The sequence below is a fragment of the Salvelinus fontinalis genome, chromosome 6, assembly GCF_029448725.1.
Source record: "Salvelinus fontinalis isolate EN_2023a chromosome 6, ASM2944872v1, whole genome shotgun sequence".
In the NCBI taxonomy this organism is placed as follows: domain Eukaryota; kingdom Metazoa; phylum Chordata; class Actinopteri; order Salmoniformes; family Salmonidae; genus Salvelinus; species Salvelinus fontinalis.
The window spans coordinates 28780385-28799167 of NC_074670.1; the positions used below are offsets into that span (position 1 = coordinate 28780385).

Consider the following 18783-nt stretch of genomic DNA (forward strand, 5'->3'; position numbering starts at 1 on the left):
GTTTGTCATTAAAACACACACTGAAGAAACAACACACGTGGAGGACAAAGGGTTTGAGTTAGGAAATCAGAGCGATTGTGTTTATATAATGTTACAATAATTTCATAATATTCATAACTTAGTGCACTTGAATTCAAAGTTTACACTACAGTGCCTTGCAAAAGTATTCATCCCCCTTGGTGTTTTTCCTATTTTGTTGCATTACAACCTGTAATTTAAATAGATTTTTATTTGGATTTCATGTAATGGACATACACAAAACAGTCCGTTCAAAAAAACAGAAAAGTGGTGTGTGAGTATGTATTCACCCCCTAAATAAGATCTGGTGCAACCAATTACCTTCAGAAGTCACATAATTAGTTAAGTAAAGTCCACCTGTGTGCAATCTAAGTGTCACATGATCTCAGTCTATATACACCTGTTCTGAAAGGCCCCAGAGTCTGCAACACCAAGGGGCACCATGAAGGCCAAGGAGCTTTCCAAACAGGTCCAGGACAAAGTTGTGGAGAAGTACAGATCAGGGTTGAATTATAAAAAAATATCCATTAAATCCATTATTCAAAAAATTGAAAGAATATGGCACAACAACAAACCTACCAAGAGAGGGCATTAATCAGAGAGGTAACAAACAGACCAAAGATAACCCTGAAGGAGCTGCAAAGCTCCAAGTATCTGTCCATAGGACCACTTTAAGACGTACAGAACTGGGCTTTATGGAAGAGTGGCCAGAAAAAAGCCATTGCTTAATTAAAGAAAAAAATAAGCAAACATGTTTGGTGTTTGCCAAAAGGCATTTGTGGGAGACTCCCCAAACATATGGAATAAGGTACTCTGGTCATATGAGACTAAAATTGAGCTTTTTGGCCATCAAGGAAAACACTATGTCTGGTGCAAACCCAACACCTATCATCACCCCGAGAACCTCATGTTTTTTTAATCAGCAGGGACTGGGGAAACTGGTCAGAATTGAAGGAATGATGGATGGTGCTAAACACGAAAATTCTTGAGGGGAAACCTGTTTCAGTCTTCCAGAGATTTGAGACTGGGATGGAGGTTCACCTTCCAGCAGGACAATGACCCTAAGCATACTGCTAAAGCAACACTCGAGTGGTTTAAGGGGAAACATTTAAATGTCTTGGAATGGCCTAGTCAAAGCCCAGACCTCAATCCAATTGAGAATCTGTGGTATGACTTACAGATTGCTGTACACCAGCGGAACCCATCCAACTTGAAGGAGCTGGAGCAGTTTTGCCTTGAAGAATGGGCAAAAATCCCAGTGGCTAGATGTGCCAAGCTTATGGAGAAACACCCCAAGAGACTTGCAGCTGTAATTGTTATGCACGCTCAAATTCTGTTTTTTGTCTTATTTTTTGTTTGTTTCACAATAAAAAATATTTTGCATCTTCAAAGTGGTAGGCATGTGTAAATCAAATGATATAAACCACCCCTCCAAAAAAATCTATTTTAATTCCAGATTGTAAGGCAACAAAATAGGAAAAATGTCAAGGGGGTGAATACTTTCACAAGCCACTGTACATGGAAGGCCAGGCATTATCTTGGCATGTCAACAACGCATAGACGGAAATACAATCACAGAAATCATATTTAACTAAGAGCAGCTACAGTACAGAAAAATGTTAAGTCACAAATCATTGACATTATGACGTAATATACAGGTGTGTGCATAAGTGAAAGCAGTAGTATTGGTTTGGCGAAATTGGCTTTCATTAATATCTTTAGGACATAGCATGCCTCTATAGGTTGTTACAATGTTTAACGTGGGGTGATAGTTTAGCCTTTAGGTTGAGAGAAAAATGGGAATCTTTCAACTTAGTCAGGCACTTGGCGGTAACAAAATGCATAGACAGCCAGAGAGCATATAAGCTTTGGGGAATACAATCAGCTAGAGAGAAGTAGCTTCTAGAATCCTGAGCGGTGGTATAGAACATAGAAGGATTCTATTTCTATGGTATAGAACCAGTCCCTAACAACAAACCCTATACTACAAAAAGGATCAAACAGGGATGTGATCAGCACCACATAGAACATCTGGAAAAATAGATCAGTCTAATGATAAGATTACGATACAAAAGGATAGCTCCTGATTAATCAACACGTCTGATTAAAATGTATATCGTCTACTCCAGTCTACAGAAGGTGCATGTCTACCCTACTGGACCATACATGGGACTCCACTATAGTAGTGTCTGTAGCCTGGTCCCAGGTCTGGTTATGCTTTTGCCCATTCCATTGACATTGTTAAGGAGAGCAGAAACACTGTTTAAGAGAACAGAAACAGACTGAAACCCAGGCTAGTTTCTCCATTCCCCTCTCCTACACACATAACTTCACCTCAAACAGCACATCCACCAGGCACCACGTGACTGACAGTACACCTGACCTGGATAAATCCTACCTCTGAGGTTAGTCTTCAGCAGGAAAACCCCAGTCTGCTCCCTCTCTCTTCCTTCCAATCACTTCACAGAAAATCTCCACCTTTATGCAGTTCTAGCACAGCAGAAGCTCTGATCTAAGGCCTGTCTTTCTAATAAGTCTAGGGTTTAGAAACACACTGGAACTAAGCCAGAATGGTGTACATGACAATCTGTTGGATAAACACTATAGTAACAGAGAATCTGTAGTTCCTTGATTTTTTTTGCTTTGGAAAATGAGATGATTAGGTACCATCAAATTCAGTACTCCATTGTACCAACAGAGAGAAGAGGTTTAGTGCCAACCCATCATATAGTTTGTGATTTCATCCCACACACGAGTCATGGCAAAAAGCCCACAAATCAGCCTCATCTGCATGCAACTTGGTTTCTACTGTAATATGGCTTGTATTGATATGATGAATTAGACTTTAAAACACAAGGCACTGGCCATTCTAGAGGGTCATCAGTAGCTTGATCTAGGATCTACTGTCAGGGGAGCACATAGTGGATAACCACTTTGTCCATAAGGTGGTAGACAGAGGTACTGGAATCCACAAGCAGGTAGAACATGTTTAATAACATGACTACCAGGACTACAATTAGCTAGGAAAAAGAAAGATACGTCCACAGTGAAAGTAAAGAGCATTTCTTCTTCATTTGCAAAGCAATGGATAGCAACTAGCTAGCCAACCATGCTCCGAACAAGACAGACTACCTTACAGAACAACTGCAAATGTTGACAAAACAATCAGCTGACAAACCCAACAATGAAATGGATGACCTCCTACTGACACGATTATTTCCTGTGAACAACAAAAAGGCACTGAGAATGAAAACATCATTTCTCAACCACATCCCAATTAAATAACATTCTATGAATTACAACTAAAACACAACTATGTGACAGTGGAACTGTTTATATGGACCCAAACCTGTAACAGAGGGAGACAGAAAGGCAGGCTTGAAGCAGGGATTAAAACACACTGAATAACGGACGGGGAAAAGAGGCTAGTTACGACCAGAACTACTAAGGATGTGTCATGCTAGTCCAAAGTGCTTTCCTTTCCTTCATCCAAGCTGAACTAACAGAGATATGAATGACCAGGAGAAACAAACTCCCACAGAAGACCTATAACATACAGCTTTGACCCATCCTCTGTTTCCAGATCAGTGCCAATAAGAGTGCTGAGACATGCTCTAAGAAAGACTACGTGCTAACACAGGCATGCAGACAGGCATGCAGACAACTACACTAGGTAATAGTAATTATAGGCACAAGGAGGCAGTATGGAGTTCCTGGTCTGACGGTGCAGACTGTCTCAGTCATTGGGCTCCATTCTCAGCCCATTCGGGTGGACAGGCCAACCTGTGGAAAGAAGGGGAGAGAATGGCAGTGTTTGTCAACAAACATGTTCACATACACATACTGTTTTTGCACACACACACACACACAAATACTATTTTTCTCTTCCACACACACACACACACACCTGTGAGATGTTGATTCCAGTGAGTTTCTCCACAGCAGCTGGTAGTCTGGTCATGATGTCCAGAACCTCTCCGGTCAGCTTGGCCGCGCCCACCTCACCCCCACCGCTGGAAACCATGGTAACCTTCTGGGCCATGGAGAGGGGCCTGCTGATCTCCTCTGCTATCTAGAGGACAGGAGGAGTGATGGCAGCTTCAGGAAGAGAACAGCAGCAGACAGGACTGCACTAACAGTACACTACGTATCCGTCTGTCATCTAATCAATCTGTAATCCATATATCCTTATATGCACTGAATCTGACCATTTATCCATCCAATCTCTTCATCTCTCCATCCATCTGCTTAAACTCTCCATCTACTGAATTGCTTTCCCATCAATCCTTCTCCCTATCCATGCACCCTCCCAGTCTCTAGTAGAACCAGTCCTCCTCCCAGTCTCTAGTAGAACCAGTCCTCCTCCCAGTCTCTAGTAGAACCAGTCCTCCTCCCAGTCTCTAGTAGAACCAGTCCTCCTCCCAGTCTCTAGTAGAACCAGTCCTCCTCCCAGTCTCTAGTAGAACCAGTCCTCCTCCCTGTCTCTAGTAGAACCAGTCCTCCTCCCTGTCTCTAGTAGAACCAGTCCTCCTCCCTGTCTCTAGTAGAACCAGTCCTCCTCCCTGTCTCTAGTAGAACCAGTCCTCCTCCCTGTCTCTAGTAGAACCAGTCCTCCTCCCTGTCTCTAGTAGAACCAGTCCTCCTCCCTGTCTCTAGTAGAACCAGTCCTCCTCCCTGTCTCTAGTAGAACCAGTCCTCCTCCCAGTCTCTAGTAGAACCAGTCCTCCTCCCAGTCTCTAGTAGAACCAGTCCTCCTCCCAGTCTCTAGTAGAACCAGTCCTACTCCCAGTCTCTAGTAGAACCAGTCCTACTCCCAGTGTGACTGACCAGTGGTAGTTTCTCCAGCAGCATGTCCACCATGGCTCCCTCCCCGTACTGTTTAAAGGCCTCAGCCTTCTTAGCCATCTGCTCTGCCTCGGCACGACCCTTAGCTTCCAGAGCAAATGCCTCAGCATCGCCCCTCATCTACACAGACAGCACAGAGACAAGGAGAGAGAACACATTATAGTTCAAATAACCAAAGGGTGTAAATACAGAAGAAAAAATAAGAACACTCAGTTGCCAGTTTATTAGGTACATCTGGTACCAGGGTGGGTCCAGAACAGCCTGAATTATCCAGGGCATGGAAACGTTGCTCAATAACTGGTATCAAGGGACTTAACTTGTGCCAATAAAACATTCCCTACACCATTACACCACCCCCTCCAGCCTGTACCATTGACACCAGGCAGGAAGGGGCCATGGACTCATGCTACTTATGCCAAATCCTGACTCTGCGATCAGCATGACGCAATAGGAACCGGGATTCGTTGGGCCAGGCAATGTTTTTCCACTCCTCGATTGTCCAGTGTTGGTGAACGCGTGCCCACTGGAGACGCTTCTTCTTGTTTTTAGCTGATAGGAGTGGAACCCGGTGTGGTCGTCTGCTGCAATAGCCAATCCGTGACAAGGACCGACGAGTTGTGCGTAATGAGTTGCCGTTCTGCACACCACTGTTGTACTGTGCCGTTACTTGCCTGTTTGTGGCCCGCCTCTTAGCACGATTATTGCCATTCTCCGTCAACTTCTCATCAACAAGCTGTTTTCACCCACAGGACAGCCGGTGACTGGATGCTTTTTGTTTGTCGTACCATTCTCAGTAAACCCTAGACACTGTCATGCGTGAAAAGCCCAGGAGGCCAGACGTTTCTGAGATACTGGAACCAGTGCACTTGGCTCCGACGATCATACTACGCTCAAAGTCGCTTAGGTCACTCATTTTGCCCATTCAGATGACTGTCTGCATGCTTTATATAGCAAGCCACGGCCACGTGACTCACTGTCTGTAGGAGCGAATCATTTTCATGAACGGGGTGGTGTACCTAATAAACTGGCCACTGAGTATATACCAATGTATCTGAACCGCAAGACACAGGTGGGTGGTTGTTCTATGAAAAATACATCCAAATGTGAAATGGACTGTTAATAAGACTGTTTAATAAGGATGTGTATAATATATGAAACAGGAAGAAAGAGAGAACTTATCCTAAAGTAAGGTTAAATTAAGGCAAGTAAGCAATGTCTACAAAGAAGGAGACAAGGAAGTTAGAATAGAGACAGGAAGAGGAACAGAGAACACCAACCTCAATATGGAGAGAGGGGAGGGAGAGAAAGAGAGCGAGAGGAAGTGGATGAATGAGGGGGTGGAAAGGACAGGCTGTCAGGGGAGAAGCTAGGACAGTAGGCATATCAGACAGCTATTGTACTGGGGGTGAAGAGACTGATAACAGGAGTGACAGGAGAGTGGAGGGGAGTGATAGAGGAGAGGTGCTGCTGAACTCACTCTGATGGACTCTGCCTCTGCCTCAGCCTCCATGATGAGCTGTGCACTGTGAAAGAGAGAAGGACAGAGACCGTTTGAGTTGAACAGAGAAAATGTTGGAGCACTAGAAAAGTCTCTTCCTCAGTTTAACAGGACTCACTGTCCAGGACTACTGTAACTACTACGGAACAGAACATACCCATAGTTCTGACACGCCCCCATCATTCCCCTTTTATGGCGACAATAGGGCCATTATTTGCTGTATACTTTAGATGTATTGGAATTAGGCCAAAGCAGTATGTAAAGGAAATAGTGGTGAACTTGATCAAATGTCCTAGAGGGGGTGTGTCTGACCATTTCTGAAAGAAAGAAACAATTGCAAATTGTTGTGGCCCTGTAAAAAGATCATTTGAACGCAATAATTTTTTGCAATCACTTTTTCCCCTGAACATAAATATGCTGCACTGCCCGCGAATTCTGAAACATGGTGTACAACTACAGTAGGGCTACTTACAGCTGTAGGCTACACACTTCAATGCAAAACATCAACCACAGACACTCAAATCAACTGTCTGTTACAAACTGTGCTCCCTGTGGATGCATAGGCTAGCTAGAGCACATTTTTAAAATGATAATAGCCTATCTAATAGGTCCAATTAAAAATGAGAGATGTACATGGTATTTTGTTGTATGGCTACTTCAGGAATATGAACTCATGACCAGAACATGAGGAATTTATTCTGCAATGATCATTATTTTAGAATGAAAAAATAACTGAACAAATGATTGCATCTTGTTATTATATTTAGCTACTTGTTTTTTAGTTATGAATAAGAGTATCATCATACAGTTGAAGTCAGAAGTTTACATACACCTTAGCCAAATACATTTAAACTCAGTTTTTCACAATTCCTGACATTTAATCCTAGTAAAAACTCTGTTTTAAGTCAGTTAGGATCACCACTTTATTTTAAGAATGTGAAATGTCAGAATAATAGTAGAGATAATGATTTATTTCAGCTTTTACTTCTTTCATCACATTCCCAGTGGGTCAGAAGTTTACATACACTCAATTAGTATTTGGTAGCGTTGCCTTTAAATTGTTTAACTTGGGTCAAACGTTCCGAGTAGCCTTCCACAAGTTTCCCACAATGAGTTGGGTGAATTTTGGCCCCTTCCTCCTGGCAGAGCTGGTGTAACTGAGTCAGGTTTGTAGGTCTCCTGGCTCGCACACATGCTTTTTCAGTTCTGCCCACAAATTTTCTATAGGATTGAGATCAGGGCTTTGTGATGGCCACTCCAATACCTTGACTTTGTTGTCCTTAAGCCATTTTGCCACAACTTTGGAAGTATGCTTGGGGTCATTGACCGTTTGGAAGACCCATTTGCGACCAAGCTTTAACTTCCTGACTGATGTCTTGAGATGTTGCTTCAATATATCCACATAATTGTCCTCCTCATGATGCCATATATTTTGTGAAGTGCACCAGTCCCTCCTGCAGCATTTTATGGCGGTTTTGGAGCTGTGGCTTCTTCCTTGCTGAGCGGTCTTTCAGGTTATGTCGATATAGGACTCGTCGATATAGGAGTCACTGTGTGTATAGATACTTTTGTACCCGTTTCCTCCAGCATCTTCACAAGGTCATTTGCTGTTGTTCTGGGATTGATTTGCACTTTTCAAATCAAATGTTATTTGTCACATGCGCCGAATACAACAGGTGTAGACCTTACAGTGAAATGCTTACTTACAGACTCTAACCAATAGTGCAAAAAAAGGGTTAGGTGAACAATAGGTAAGTAAAGAAATAAAACAACAGTAAAAAGACAGGCTATTTACAGTAGCGAGGCTATAAAAGTAGCGAGGCTACATACAGACACCGGTTAGTCAGGCTGATTGAGGTAGTATAGTTGTAGATATGGTTAAAGTGACTATGTATATCTGAGGAACAGAGAGTAGCGTAAAAGAGGGGTTGGCGGGTGGTGGGTGGCGGGACACAATGCAGATAGCCCGGTTAGCAAATGTGCGGGAGCACTGGTTGGTCGGCCCAATTGAGGTAGTATGTACATGAATGTATAGCTAAAGTGACTATGCATATTTGATAAACAGAGAGGAGCAGCAGCGTAAAAGAGGGGTTGGGGGGGGGGGGGGGGGCACACAATGCAAATAGTCCGGGCAGCCATTTGATTGCCTGTTCAGGAGTCTTATGGCTTGGGGGTAAAAACTGTTGAGAAGCCTTTTTGTCCTAGACTTGGCACTCCGGTACCGCTTGCCATGCGGTAGTAGAGAGAGACCATTTTTAGGGCCTTCCTCTGACATCGCCTGGTGTAGAGGTCCAGGAATGGCAGGCAGCTTAGCCCCAGTGATGTACACACTACCCTCTGTAGTGCCTTGCGGTCAGAGGCCGAGCAATTGCCGTACCAGGCAGTGATGCAACCAGTCAGGATGCTCTCGATTTTGCAGCTGTAGAACCTTTTGAGGATCTCAGGACCCATGCCAAATCTTTTTAGTTTCCTGAGGGGGAATAGGCTTTGTCGTGCCCTCTTCACAACTGTCTTGGTGTGTTTGGACCATTCTAGTTTGTTGTTGATGTGGACACCGAGGAACTTGAAGCTCTTAACCTGCTCCATTACAGCCCCTTCGATGAGAATGGGGGCATGCTCGGTCCTCCTTTTCCTGTAGTCCACAATCATCTCCTTAGTCTTGGCTACGTTGGGGGATCGGTTGTTATTCTGGCACCACACGGCCAGGTCTCTGACCTCCTCCCTATAGGCTGTCTCGTCGGTCTGTGATCAGGCCTACCACTGTTGTGTCGTCTGCAAACTTAATGATGGTTTTGGAATCGTGCCTGGCCATGCAGTCGTGGGTGAACAGGGAGTACAGGAGGGGACTGAGCATGCACCCCTGTGGAGCTCCAGTGTTGAGGATCAGCGTGGCAGATGTGTTGCTACCTACCCTCACCACCTGGGGGCGGCCCGTCAGGAAGTCCAGAATCCAGTTGCAGAGGGAGTTGTTAAGTCCCAGGATCCTTAGCTTAGTGATGAGCTTTGAGGGCACTATGGTGTTGAATGCTGAGCTGTAGTCAATGAATAGCATTCTCACATAGGTGTTCCTTTTGTCCAGGTGTGAAAGGGCAGTGTGGAGTGCAATAGAGATTGCATCATCTGTGGATCTGTTTGGGCGTTATGCAAATTGGAGTGGGTCTAGGGTTTCTGGGATAATGGTGTTGATGGTGTTAATGTGAGCCATTACCAACCTTTCAAAGCACTTCATGGCTACGGACGTGAGTGCTATGGGTCTGTAGTCATTTAGGCAGGTTGCCTTTGTGTTCTTGGGTACAGGGACAATGGTGGTCTGCTTTTCACACCAAAGTACGTTCATCCCTAGGAGACAGAACGCATCTCCTTCCTGAGCGGTATGACGACTGCGTGGTCTCATGGTGTTTATACTTGCGTACTATTGTTTGTACAGATGAACGTGGTACCTTCAGGCGTTTAGAGATTGCTCCCAAGGGTGAACCAGACTTGTGGAGATCTACAATATATTTCTTTCTGAGGTCTTGGCTGATTTCTTTTGATTTCCCCATGATGTCAAGCAAAGAGGCACTGAGTTTGACGGTAGGCCTTGAAATATATCCACAGGTACACCTTCAATTGACTCAAATGATGTCAATTAGCCTATCAGAAGCTTCTAAAGCCATGACAATTTTCTGGAATTTCCAAAGCTGTTTAAAGACACAGTCAACTTAGTGTATGTAAACTTCTGACCCACTGGAATTGTGATACAGTGAATTATAAGTGAAATAATCTGTCTGTAAACAATTGTTGGAAAAATTACTTAATAACCGACTTGCCAAAACTATAGTATGTTAACAAGAACTTTGTGGAGTGGTTGAAAAACGAGTTTTAATGACTCCAACCTAAGTGCATGTAAACTTCCGACTTCAACTGTATATTCTCCATTTGCACAAGGTTACCGTTACCTTTTAGCAATGCAATACTTCAACCACTAGAAACGTTGTGTACACGTTGTGTAAACGTTGTGTCTAGAGTCTGCAGGAGAAGAAGTACATTCTCACCACAAGTTTCCTTTTTACAACTGACAACTTTTGCGTAAAAACTGGCGCATGCAGGTTTTGGGGCATATTTTGTGTGTACGAAACGTTTCTAAATGAGGCCCTTGGTATTGTAACATACCGTTCCGCCTCAGCCAGTCTCTCCAGACGGTATCTCTCTGCCTCAGCAGGCTTCTTCACCTTGGCCTCCAGCTCCATCTCCTTGCGGATGATCTCCTGCTCCTGGAGCATGATCTGCTGAGACCTCTCCACCACCTTCACCTGCATCGTCTCCTCCTCAATCCGCTGCTTCGTCTTCGCCACCTACATAACCCCAATTACACAACCGATTTAGATAAAACACTCAGACACTTTACATCAAAAGTGATGGCAGTGGGGGGAATTTGAGGATCATGCTCGTATCTCAAGTTAGGATTCTGCCCTGTGTAAATAAACGTGAATTTTTTCCATATTAGAACACGACACTGCCTCGGCTGTGTTGGGCATCTGAATGAGAGGATCATTGCACGGCCCAGAGTTTGGTGGCAGGATACCTGTAGCTGATAGGCCATCTCAGACTCTGCCTTCTTGGTGTTGACCTCGTAGTCGTAGGAGGCCTTCTTCAGCTCGTAGTCCCTCTGGGCTTTGGCCATCTCGATCTCATTCAGATACTGGGCCGACACCTTCTCCTGCATGGCCTGGGCCTCACGGATCACCGCGTCTCGTTTGTACTGAGCCTCTCCGATCCTGGCATCCTTCTGCACCTGAGCTGTCCTAGCTTTACCCAGAGAATTGAGGTAGTCCTGACAGAGAGTGTCATTATTATTATTAGAAACATGGTAGTTTGGGTCCAGCATGTGATTGGCTGATATGGCCAATATACCACAGCTAAGGGCTGTATCCAGGGACTCCCCTTCGCATCGCTTCTAAGAACAACCCTTAGTCGTGGAATATTGGCAATATACCACACCACCTTGGGACTTATTGCTACTATAAACTGTTTACGAACATAAACAGAAGAGTAAGCAAGTATTTCTGCAGGAATTTGTCTTGCATTCTCGAACACTGACTTTTAAAAGACATTTGACCAAATCTGTGCCAATATCTCAATTTCAGACTGTATTCTGTAACAACAATCCTTGTGTGACCTACTATAACGTCACTGTTTATTTGTCAGAGAACAAACCTGGTCGTCGTGAACGTCTTTCAGCGTGTAGCTGACCACGCCGATGCCCATGTTGACCAGGTCAGAGGAGGCCACCTTGAACACCTGCTCAGAGAACTTCTTACGGTCCTGGTAGATCTCCTACATGGGAAGGACATTAATAATAATAAATAATATACATGCCATTTAGCAGTCACTTTTATACATTTTCGTATTGGTGGCCCCAACGGGGATTGAACCTATGAACCCTGGTGTTGCACGTACCATACTCTACTAACTGAGCCACACAGGACAAGTGGTCATTCTCTCTTTCTCCCCTTACCCATCTGTCTATCGCCTCCTTTGAATTCCATGCTGTCACAGTTACCAGCCCTTTCAAGCTTAACATCCTTATCATTTATCGCCCTCCAGGTTCCCTTGGAGAGTTCATCAATGAGCTTGATGCCTTGATAAGCTCCTTTCCTGAGGACGGCTCACCTCTCACAGTTCTGGGTGACTTTAACCTCCCCATGTCTACCTTTGACTCATTCCTCTCTGCCTCCTTCTTTCCACTCCTCTCCTCTTTTGACCTCACCCTCTCACCTTCCCCCCCTACTCACAAGGCAGGCAATACGCTTGACCTCATCTTTACTAGATGCTGTTCTTCCACTAACCTCATTGCAACTCCCCTCCAAGTCTCCGACCACTACCTTGTATCCTTTTCCCTCTCGCTCTCATCCAACACTTCCCACACTGCCCCTACTCGGATGGTATCGCGCCGTCCCAACCTCCGCTCTCTCTCCCCCGCTACTCTCTCCTCTTCCATCCTATCATCTCTTCCCTCTGCCCAAACCTTCTCCAACCTATCTCCTGATTCTGCCTCCTCAACCCTCCTCTCCTCCCTTTCTGCATCCTTTGACTCTCTATGTCCCCTATCCTCCAGGCCGGCTCGGTCCTCCCCTCCCGCTCCGTGGCTCGACGACTCATTGCGAGCTCACAGAACAGGGCTCCGGGCAGCCGAGCGGAAATGGAGGAAAACTCGCCTCCCTGCGGACCTGGCATCCTTTCACTCCCTCCTCTCTACATTTTCCTCTTCTGTCTCTGCTGCTAAAGCCACTTTCTACCACTCTAAATTCCAAGCATCTGCCTCTAACCCTAGGAAGCTCTTTGCCACCTTCTCCTCCCTCCTGAATCCTCCTCCCCCTCCCCCCCCCCTCCTCCCTCTCTGCAGACGACTTCGTCAACCATTTTGAAAAGAAGGTCGACGACATCCGATCCTCGTTTGCTAAGTCAAACGACACCGCTGGTTCTGCTCACACTGCCCAACCCTGTGCTTTGACCTCTTTCTCCCCTCTCTCTCCAGATGAAATCTCGCGTCTTGTGACGGCCGGCCGCCCAACAACCTGCCCGCTTGACCCTATCCCCTCCTCTCTTCTCCAGACCATTTCCGGAGACCTTCTACCTTACCTCACCTCGCTCATCAACTCATCCCTGACCGCTGGCTACGTCCCTTCCGTCTTCAAGAGAGCGAGAGTTGCACCCCTTCTGAAAAAACCTACACTCGATCCCTCCGATCTCAACAACTACAGACCAGTATCCCTTCTTTCTTTTCTCTCCAAAACTCTTGAACGTGCCGTCCTTGGCCAGCTCTCCTGCTATCTCTCTCAGAATGACCTTCTTGATCCAAATCAGTCAGGTTTCAAGACTAGTCACTCAACTGAGACTGCTCTTCTCTGTATCACGGAGGCGCTCCGCACTGCTAAAGCTAACTCTCTCTCCTCTGCTCTCATCCTTCTAGACCTATCGGCTGCCTTCGATACTGTGAACCATCAGATCCTCCTCTCCACCCTCTCCGAGTTGGGCATCTCCGGCGCGGCCCACGCTTGGATTGCGTCCTACCTGACAGGTCGCTCCTACCAGGTGGCGTGGCGAGAATCTGTCTCCTCACCACGCGCTCTCACCACTGGTGTCCCCCAGGGCTCTGTTCTAGGCCCTCTCCTATTCTCGCTATACACCAAGTCACTTGGCTCTGTCATAACCTCACATGGTCTCTCCTATCATTGCTATGCAGACGACACACAATTAATCTTCTCCTTTCCCCCTTCTGATGACCAGGTGGCGAATCGCATCTCTGCATGTTTGGCAGACATATCAGTGTGGATGACGGATCACCACCTCAAGCTGAACCTCGGCAAGACGGAGCTGCTCTTCCTCCCGGGGAAGGACTGTCCGTTCCATGATCTCGCCATCACGGTTGACAACTCCATTGTGTCCTCCTCCCAGAGCGCTAAGAACCTTGGCGTGATCCTGGACAACACCCTGTCGTTCTCCACCAACATCAAGGCGGTGGCCCGTTCCTGTAGGTTCATGCTCTACAACATCCGCAGAGTACGACCCTGCCTCACACAGGAAGCGGCGCAGGTCCTAATCCAGGCACTTGTCATCTCCCGTCTGGATTACTGCAACTCGCTGTTGGCTGGGCTCCCTGCCTGTGCCATTAAACCCCTACAACTCATCCAGAACGCCGCAGCCCGTCTGGTGTTCAACCTTCCCAAGTTCTCTCACGTCACCCCGCTCCTCCGCTCTCTCCACTGGCTTCCAGTTGAAGCTCGCATCCGCTACAAGACCATGGTGCTTGCCTACGGAGCTGTGAGGGGAACGGCACCTCAGTACCTTCAGGCTCTGATCAGGCCCTACACCCAAACAAGGGCACTGCGTTCATCCACCTCTGGCCTGCTCGCCTCCCTACCACTGAGGAAGTACAGTTCCCGCTCAGCCCAGTCAAAACTGTTCGCTGCTCTGGCACCCCAATGGTGGAACAAACTCCCTCACGACGCCAGGACAGCGGAGTCAATCACCACCTTCCGGAGACACCTGAAACCCCACCTCTTCAAGGAATACCTAGGATAAAGCAATCCTTCTGCCCCCCCCCCCCCCTTAAAATGATCTAGATGCACTATTGTAAAGTGGCTGTTCCACTGGATGTCATAAGGTGAATGCACCAATTTGTAAGTCGCTCTGGATAAGAGCGTCTGCTAAATGACTTAAATGTAAAATGTAATGTAAATGGATAAGGGTGGACCAACCATAACGAGTGTACCCATGAGTGTTGCTGTCAAATTGGCCTAGTCTGAGGGGCTTTGTCCCTTCTAGTATTTCTGTATTTACATGGGGCAGACACCAGTAGCATACAGAGGAGATCAGCCAGAGCTACACAGGGAGTAAAACAACAAACCTTGGGAATGAAAGGAGACTTGTTATTACATACGTTATAATAACTATAATCCATTATTGCGCTGAGTTTCCAGGCAGGTTTGCCAGCATTTTAGGTAAGTCATGAGAAAGGTCAACAATGAGGAAAAACAAGCTATGGCTTGTAGCTGGAAGTCAGTGAGACATTCAGCAAGTCAATTTAAAAGACCAAGTCACTCCTTTAGGAAGAGAAAAGGGCACCAGAGGCAACACATGCCCTTTATCAGGACATGGTGTGTAGCCTACCTCAACAGTCAGATGGGCGATGATGGCCCTCTGGTGCCCCTCCAGTGTTTCCAGGGCGATGTTGGAGACCTCAGCCTCAGACTTCCCCATGAACATCTGACAGGCCGTAGCCAGCATCTCCTTGTTCTGACCCTGGATCTTCACCTGTCAGAGGTCAGGGGTTATAGGTCAAAGGTTACATATGGAATCCCTATTTGACCTGTGAGGTCAATTATACCTATCCAATCAGAATACATGGCTACTTTCACATGTACACGAAGTGTGTAGGGGCTAGGGGATGATTTCTAAGTCCATACCTGGGCGATGCCAGTGACAGAGATGGGCACTCCATGACGGGTGTACACCTTATCACTCTTTACATTCAGAGTCAGGGTGTTCAGAGTGATCCTAACAGACACCGAGAGAGAGAGAGAAGGGGGTATGTGGTTCAAAGAGGGAAAGTACAATGACAATAGAAAGGGGGATAGCGAGAGGGAGGAGAAAGTGAGTCAGAGAGAGTAACCACGGCTACAGGTGGAGGCTACAAATGACAGACTGTGTTGCATTATAAGCTTAAAATACTAGCCTGGCATTTATATAGGCTTACTCATTTAACCACTAACGTTACAGTAACAGTAGAGAATACACAGGGACTATGGGGCCTTTTTCTCCATATATTAATAGAATCCCTGAATGAAACCTGGATAGATGAACGGATGGATAGATAACTGAAAGAAGAAGGGGAGGGAGAGATAGCCACCTCTGGATCTGTTGAATACAGGGGAGGACAAACACTCTTCCTCCAGCGATCATTAGAGGAGGGGAACGACCAAAGCCTGGAGGAGAAGCGAAGGAGAAAGAGAGCAATCAGTCTTTGACAAAGAAAAGTAAAAAATGTAGCCTTAGAATATACTAAAAGAGTGGGTTATTTGAAAATATGAGAGAGATGAGATTACATTAGGCTATACTCTCTGTCCACACAGTACTGCACACAATTAAGATGTAATGTACACAGTGAGTCTATAACATTAATTTGCCTACATATAGGACTACATAGCAGCACCACATTCTATACAATACAATGTAAGTGAGGAGCTAGCCTATCGACAGCTGGTATTGTAAAATGTAAACAAAATACTGTACGGTTTGAGCTGAACCTGATTACAGATTCCTGTCCTGGTTTACTGTGACATCTGGGCGCGTTCAGCAGGACACGACGTTTTGGAACATTCAGATAGAAATATGTAACATAGAACAAACTTGCCTCTCCGACATGTCGATCAAGGAATCATGTTGGCTCTATTAATGACTTTTCTATCAGCAAAGTTTGACAACTGAAAGTGGCCCAGAGTTACTAAATGGTATCACATGACACTTCATGATAGGCCAAAGTGAGTCACATGTCACATGGCCCTGCATTACGTTTACTGTTACTTGTACTGTAAACAATCACATACAGTAAACAAAATAGGCCTATTACAGTTTCAAGAAGAGTCATAACAATATCGGGCCATGTAGGGCGATGGGGGTACGGTTGTGTAGATTACCCAACCTGTTTTTTTTGGAGGGTTCTGTATTGTGTCATGTAAGATTATGTTAATAAATATTAACACATGCAACTAAACATCTTACCAGACACCACCATGGCTTCATTGGGTCCACATGTGTGGAACATCTTGATTTGGACCTAAAAGCTGTTAGAGAAGATTGCCAACGTCATTAGACAGTCTCCACTTGGTTGGCCTAATCTTTCAAGACTCCCTGGGTTAGTACTAGTGTTTTGCTGCTAGTCCCAATTCCAAATAGCTTAGGCCTAGTAGGTCAATAACACAGCTGAACATGTAATCATAAATGTAAACACAGCCTTGAGAGATACAATTAAAATAACGTTTAAAATTTAAATATAAGTGATGAAGTAGGCCTAGTGCCTCAAGTTGTGTGTCTGACAGTCACTTGTTCATCCGATCTGGTACAGTAGTGTGGAGCCTCAATAAACATTGTTTATGTCAATCACCTAAGCCAAAGACCCAATTGGCAGACCCTACACAACTTCCTACACACACTATTTGCCTTTGATACTTTACTTCCTGTTTATAGCGAAATGTACAAGACAGTGGAATAACTGGTTGTGGTAACTATGTTGTGGTAACTAGATGGCAGTTACTTTTGTGGTTAGTACTTGTGCTGAGAAAAAGCAGTGCAATCAACTTGGGAAAAAGTGACAGACAGTCTGGGTGTAGAACAGACTACAGTTTAGAGAGAACGTTATTTGGCAGAATGGGACAGAGGCGTTCCATCTCATCTGGGATCTAAGCAGATTGATGGGAGGTTAAATTAGCCATGTGGATACTCCAACAGTGTCGTTCGTGAATCCGTGGCTTATGCTGGAAGTTACATTATAATAGTTACCGTCTGCCAATATGTTACAGCTAGCTACATAGTTACCACAGAGATAGTTTCTCTACTGTCTGGTTACTATAACTAGCTAGTTACGTCAACAATGTGAATGTTAAATACAGCAGATAGCTAACGTTAGTTAGTGCATTTACTATAGCCGTGTGCTGTCACCCATACTGGCCCACCCTATTCTGTCTCATGGCTTCACATCACTCCCCATGAACCACAGCAAAGATTATATTTCTCTCAGATCACAGAAACGTCTACCACAGTCAAGTACGTAGCTAGCTAACTTGCTACTATGCACCCGCCTCAACCAAATTAGCTAGTATGCTAGTTTAAGCTTGCTGGGTGAAAATCACATTTTTACGTTACGCTAGCTAGGTCCATAACAACCACAAAAAAAGAAATAATTTTTTTTTTATCTTGCCTACTGTAACTTACCAATCGATTCTCCCTAAAGATATGTTTTCATAAATCGTCGTGTACACACAAGAGGGTTTCAATGTACTCCGATTTACGTGACTTGACGACTGGCTCAAATACTGGAATTGCAACAAAATGTTACTTAACGTGACTTAATGGAGAGCAAATGCTGACCACGCCCCCTTAGGAGTATAGTGGAAATAACGCCATCTGGTGGTCAAACTGCAGACATTCGTTACCCAGAGAAATGTTAAGGGCGGGAGGGGTTGTCCAACTTCTTGCTTTGGGGAGTGTTTTTTATTTATTTATTGGGCACAGGGGAGGGTAGTGCATTTTTTCCCTGGTTTACATTCGCTCTTTTGCATTATTTATTCTATCCTAGCCACATTTCCTCATCTGCTTGCATGCACCTCCCCTACATGAGGTGTTTTGGTACTTCCCTTATACACTACGTTTTTCGGGATGCTAACTTTTACTACCACAGGTCAATATAGTCTACCAGTCTGTCTACCCTGTCTTCTATCCACCATTCATAGTAATAGTAATGGAAGGTGTATCATTTGTCAAGATCTGCAATAAGCTAACTAGCAATCATACCACACATAAAAGCATTCAAAGCTGAATCAATTTTCAATATGAACCCACAAGAAAAACTATGAATAGCTGATAGGCAAAGGTGAGACAAGGTGCATCATTGTACATGAAACTATTTGCATTGACTCCCTTGTTTTATTCTTATTGTTTTGCACAGGCTCGATGTACACTCACTGGACTCTAACCACACATACTACACTGACACTCCAACACACACCTGCATATTGATGACGCCACACACACACACACACACACACACACACATTCCCTCACACACGCTGCTGCTACCCTCTATTTATTATCTATGCATTATCACTTTACCCCTACCTACATGTACATATTACCTCGACTAACCCATACCCTTCCACATTGAC

The 18783-nt window shown here is 45.1% G+C and overlaps 1 protein-coding gene across 1 annotated transcript; it reads right to left on the reverse strand.

The window, feature by feature from the left end:
• Window positions 1-52: 52 nt before the first annotated feature.
• Window positions 53-17977, reverse strand: LOC129857565 (flotillin-1-like). Its single transcript, XM_055925967.1, has 12 exons — window positions 17834-17977; window positions 16625-16686; window positions 15753-15828; window positions 15310-15400; window positions 15014-15157; window positions 11558-11677; window positions 10926-11174; window positions 10514-10695; window positions 6341-6386; window positions 4846-4983; window positions 3926-4090; window positions 53-3801 (listed from the first exon to the last, which is right to left on the reverse strand). Exons 2-12 carry the CDS (start codon window positions 16665-16667, stop codon window positions 3775-3777), a joined length of 1281 nt encoding a protein of 426 aa, XP_055781942.1. The 5' UTR covers window positions 16668-16686; window positions 17834-17977; the 3' UTR covers window positions 53-3774.
• Between the last annotated feature and the right edge of the window lie 806 nt (window positions 17978-18783).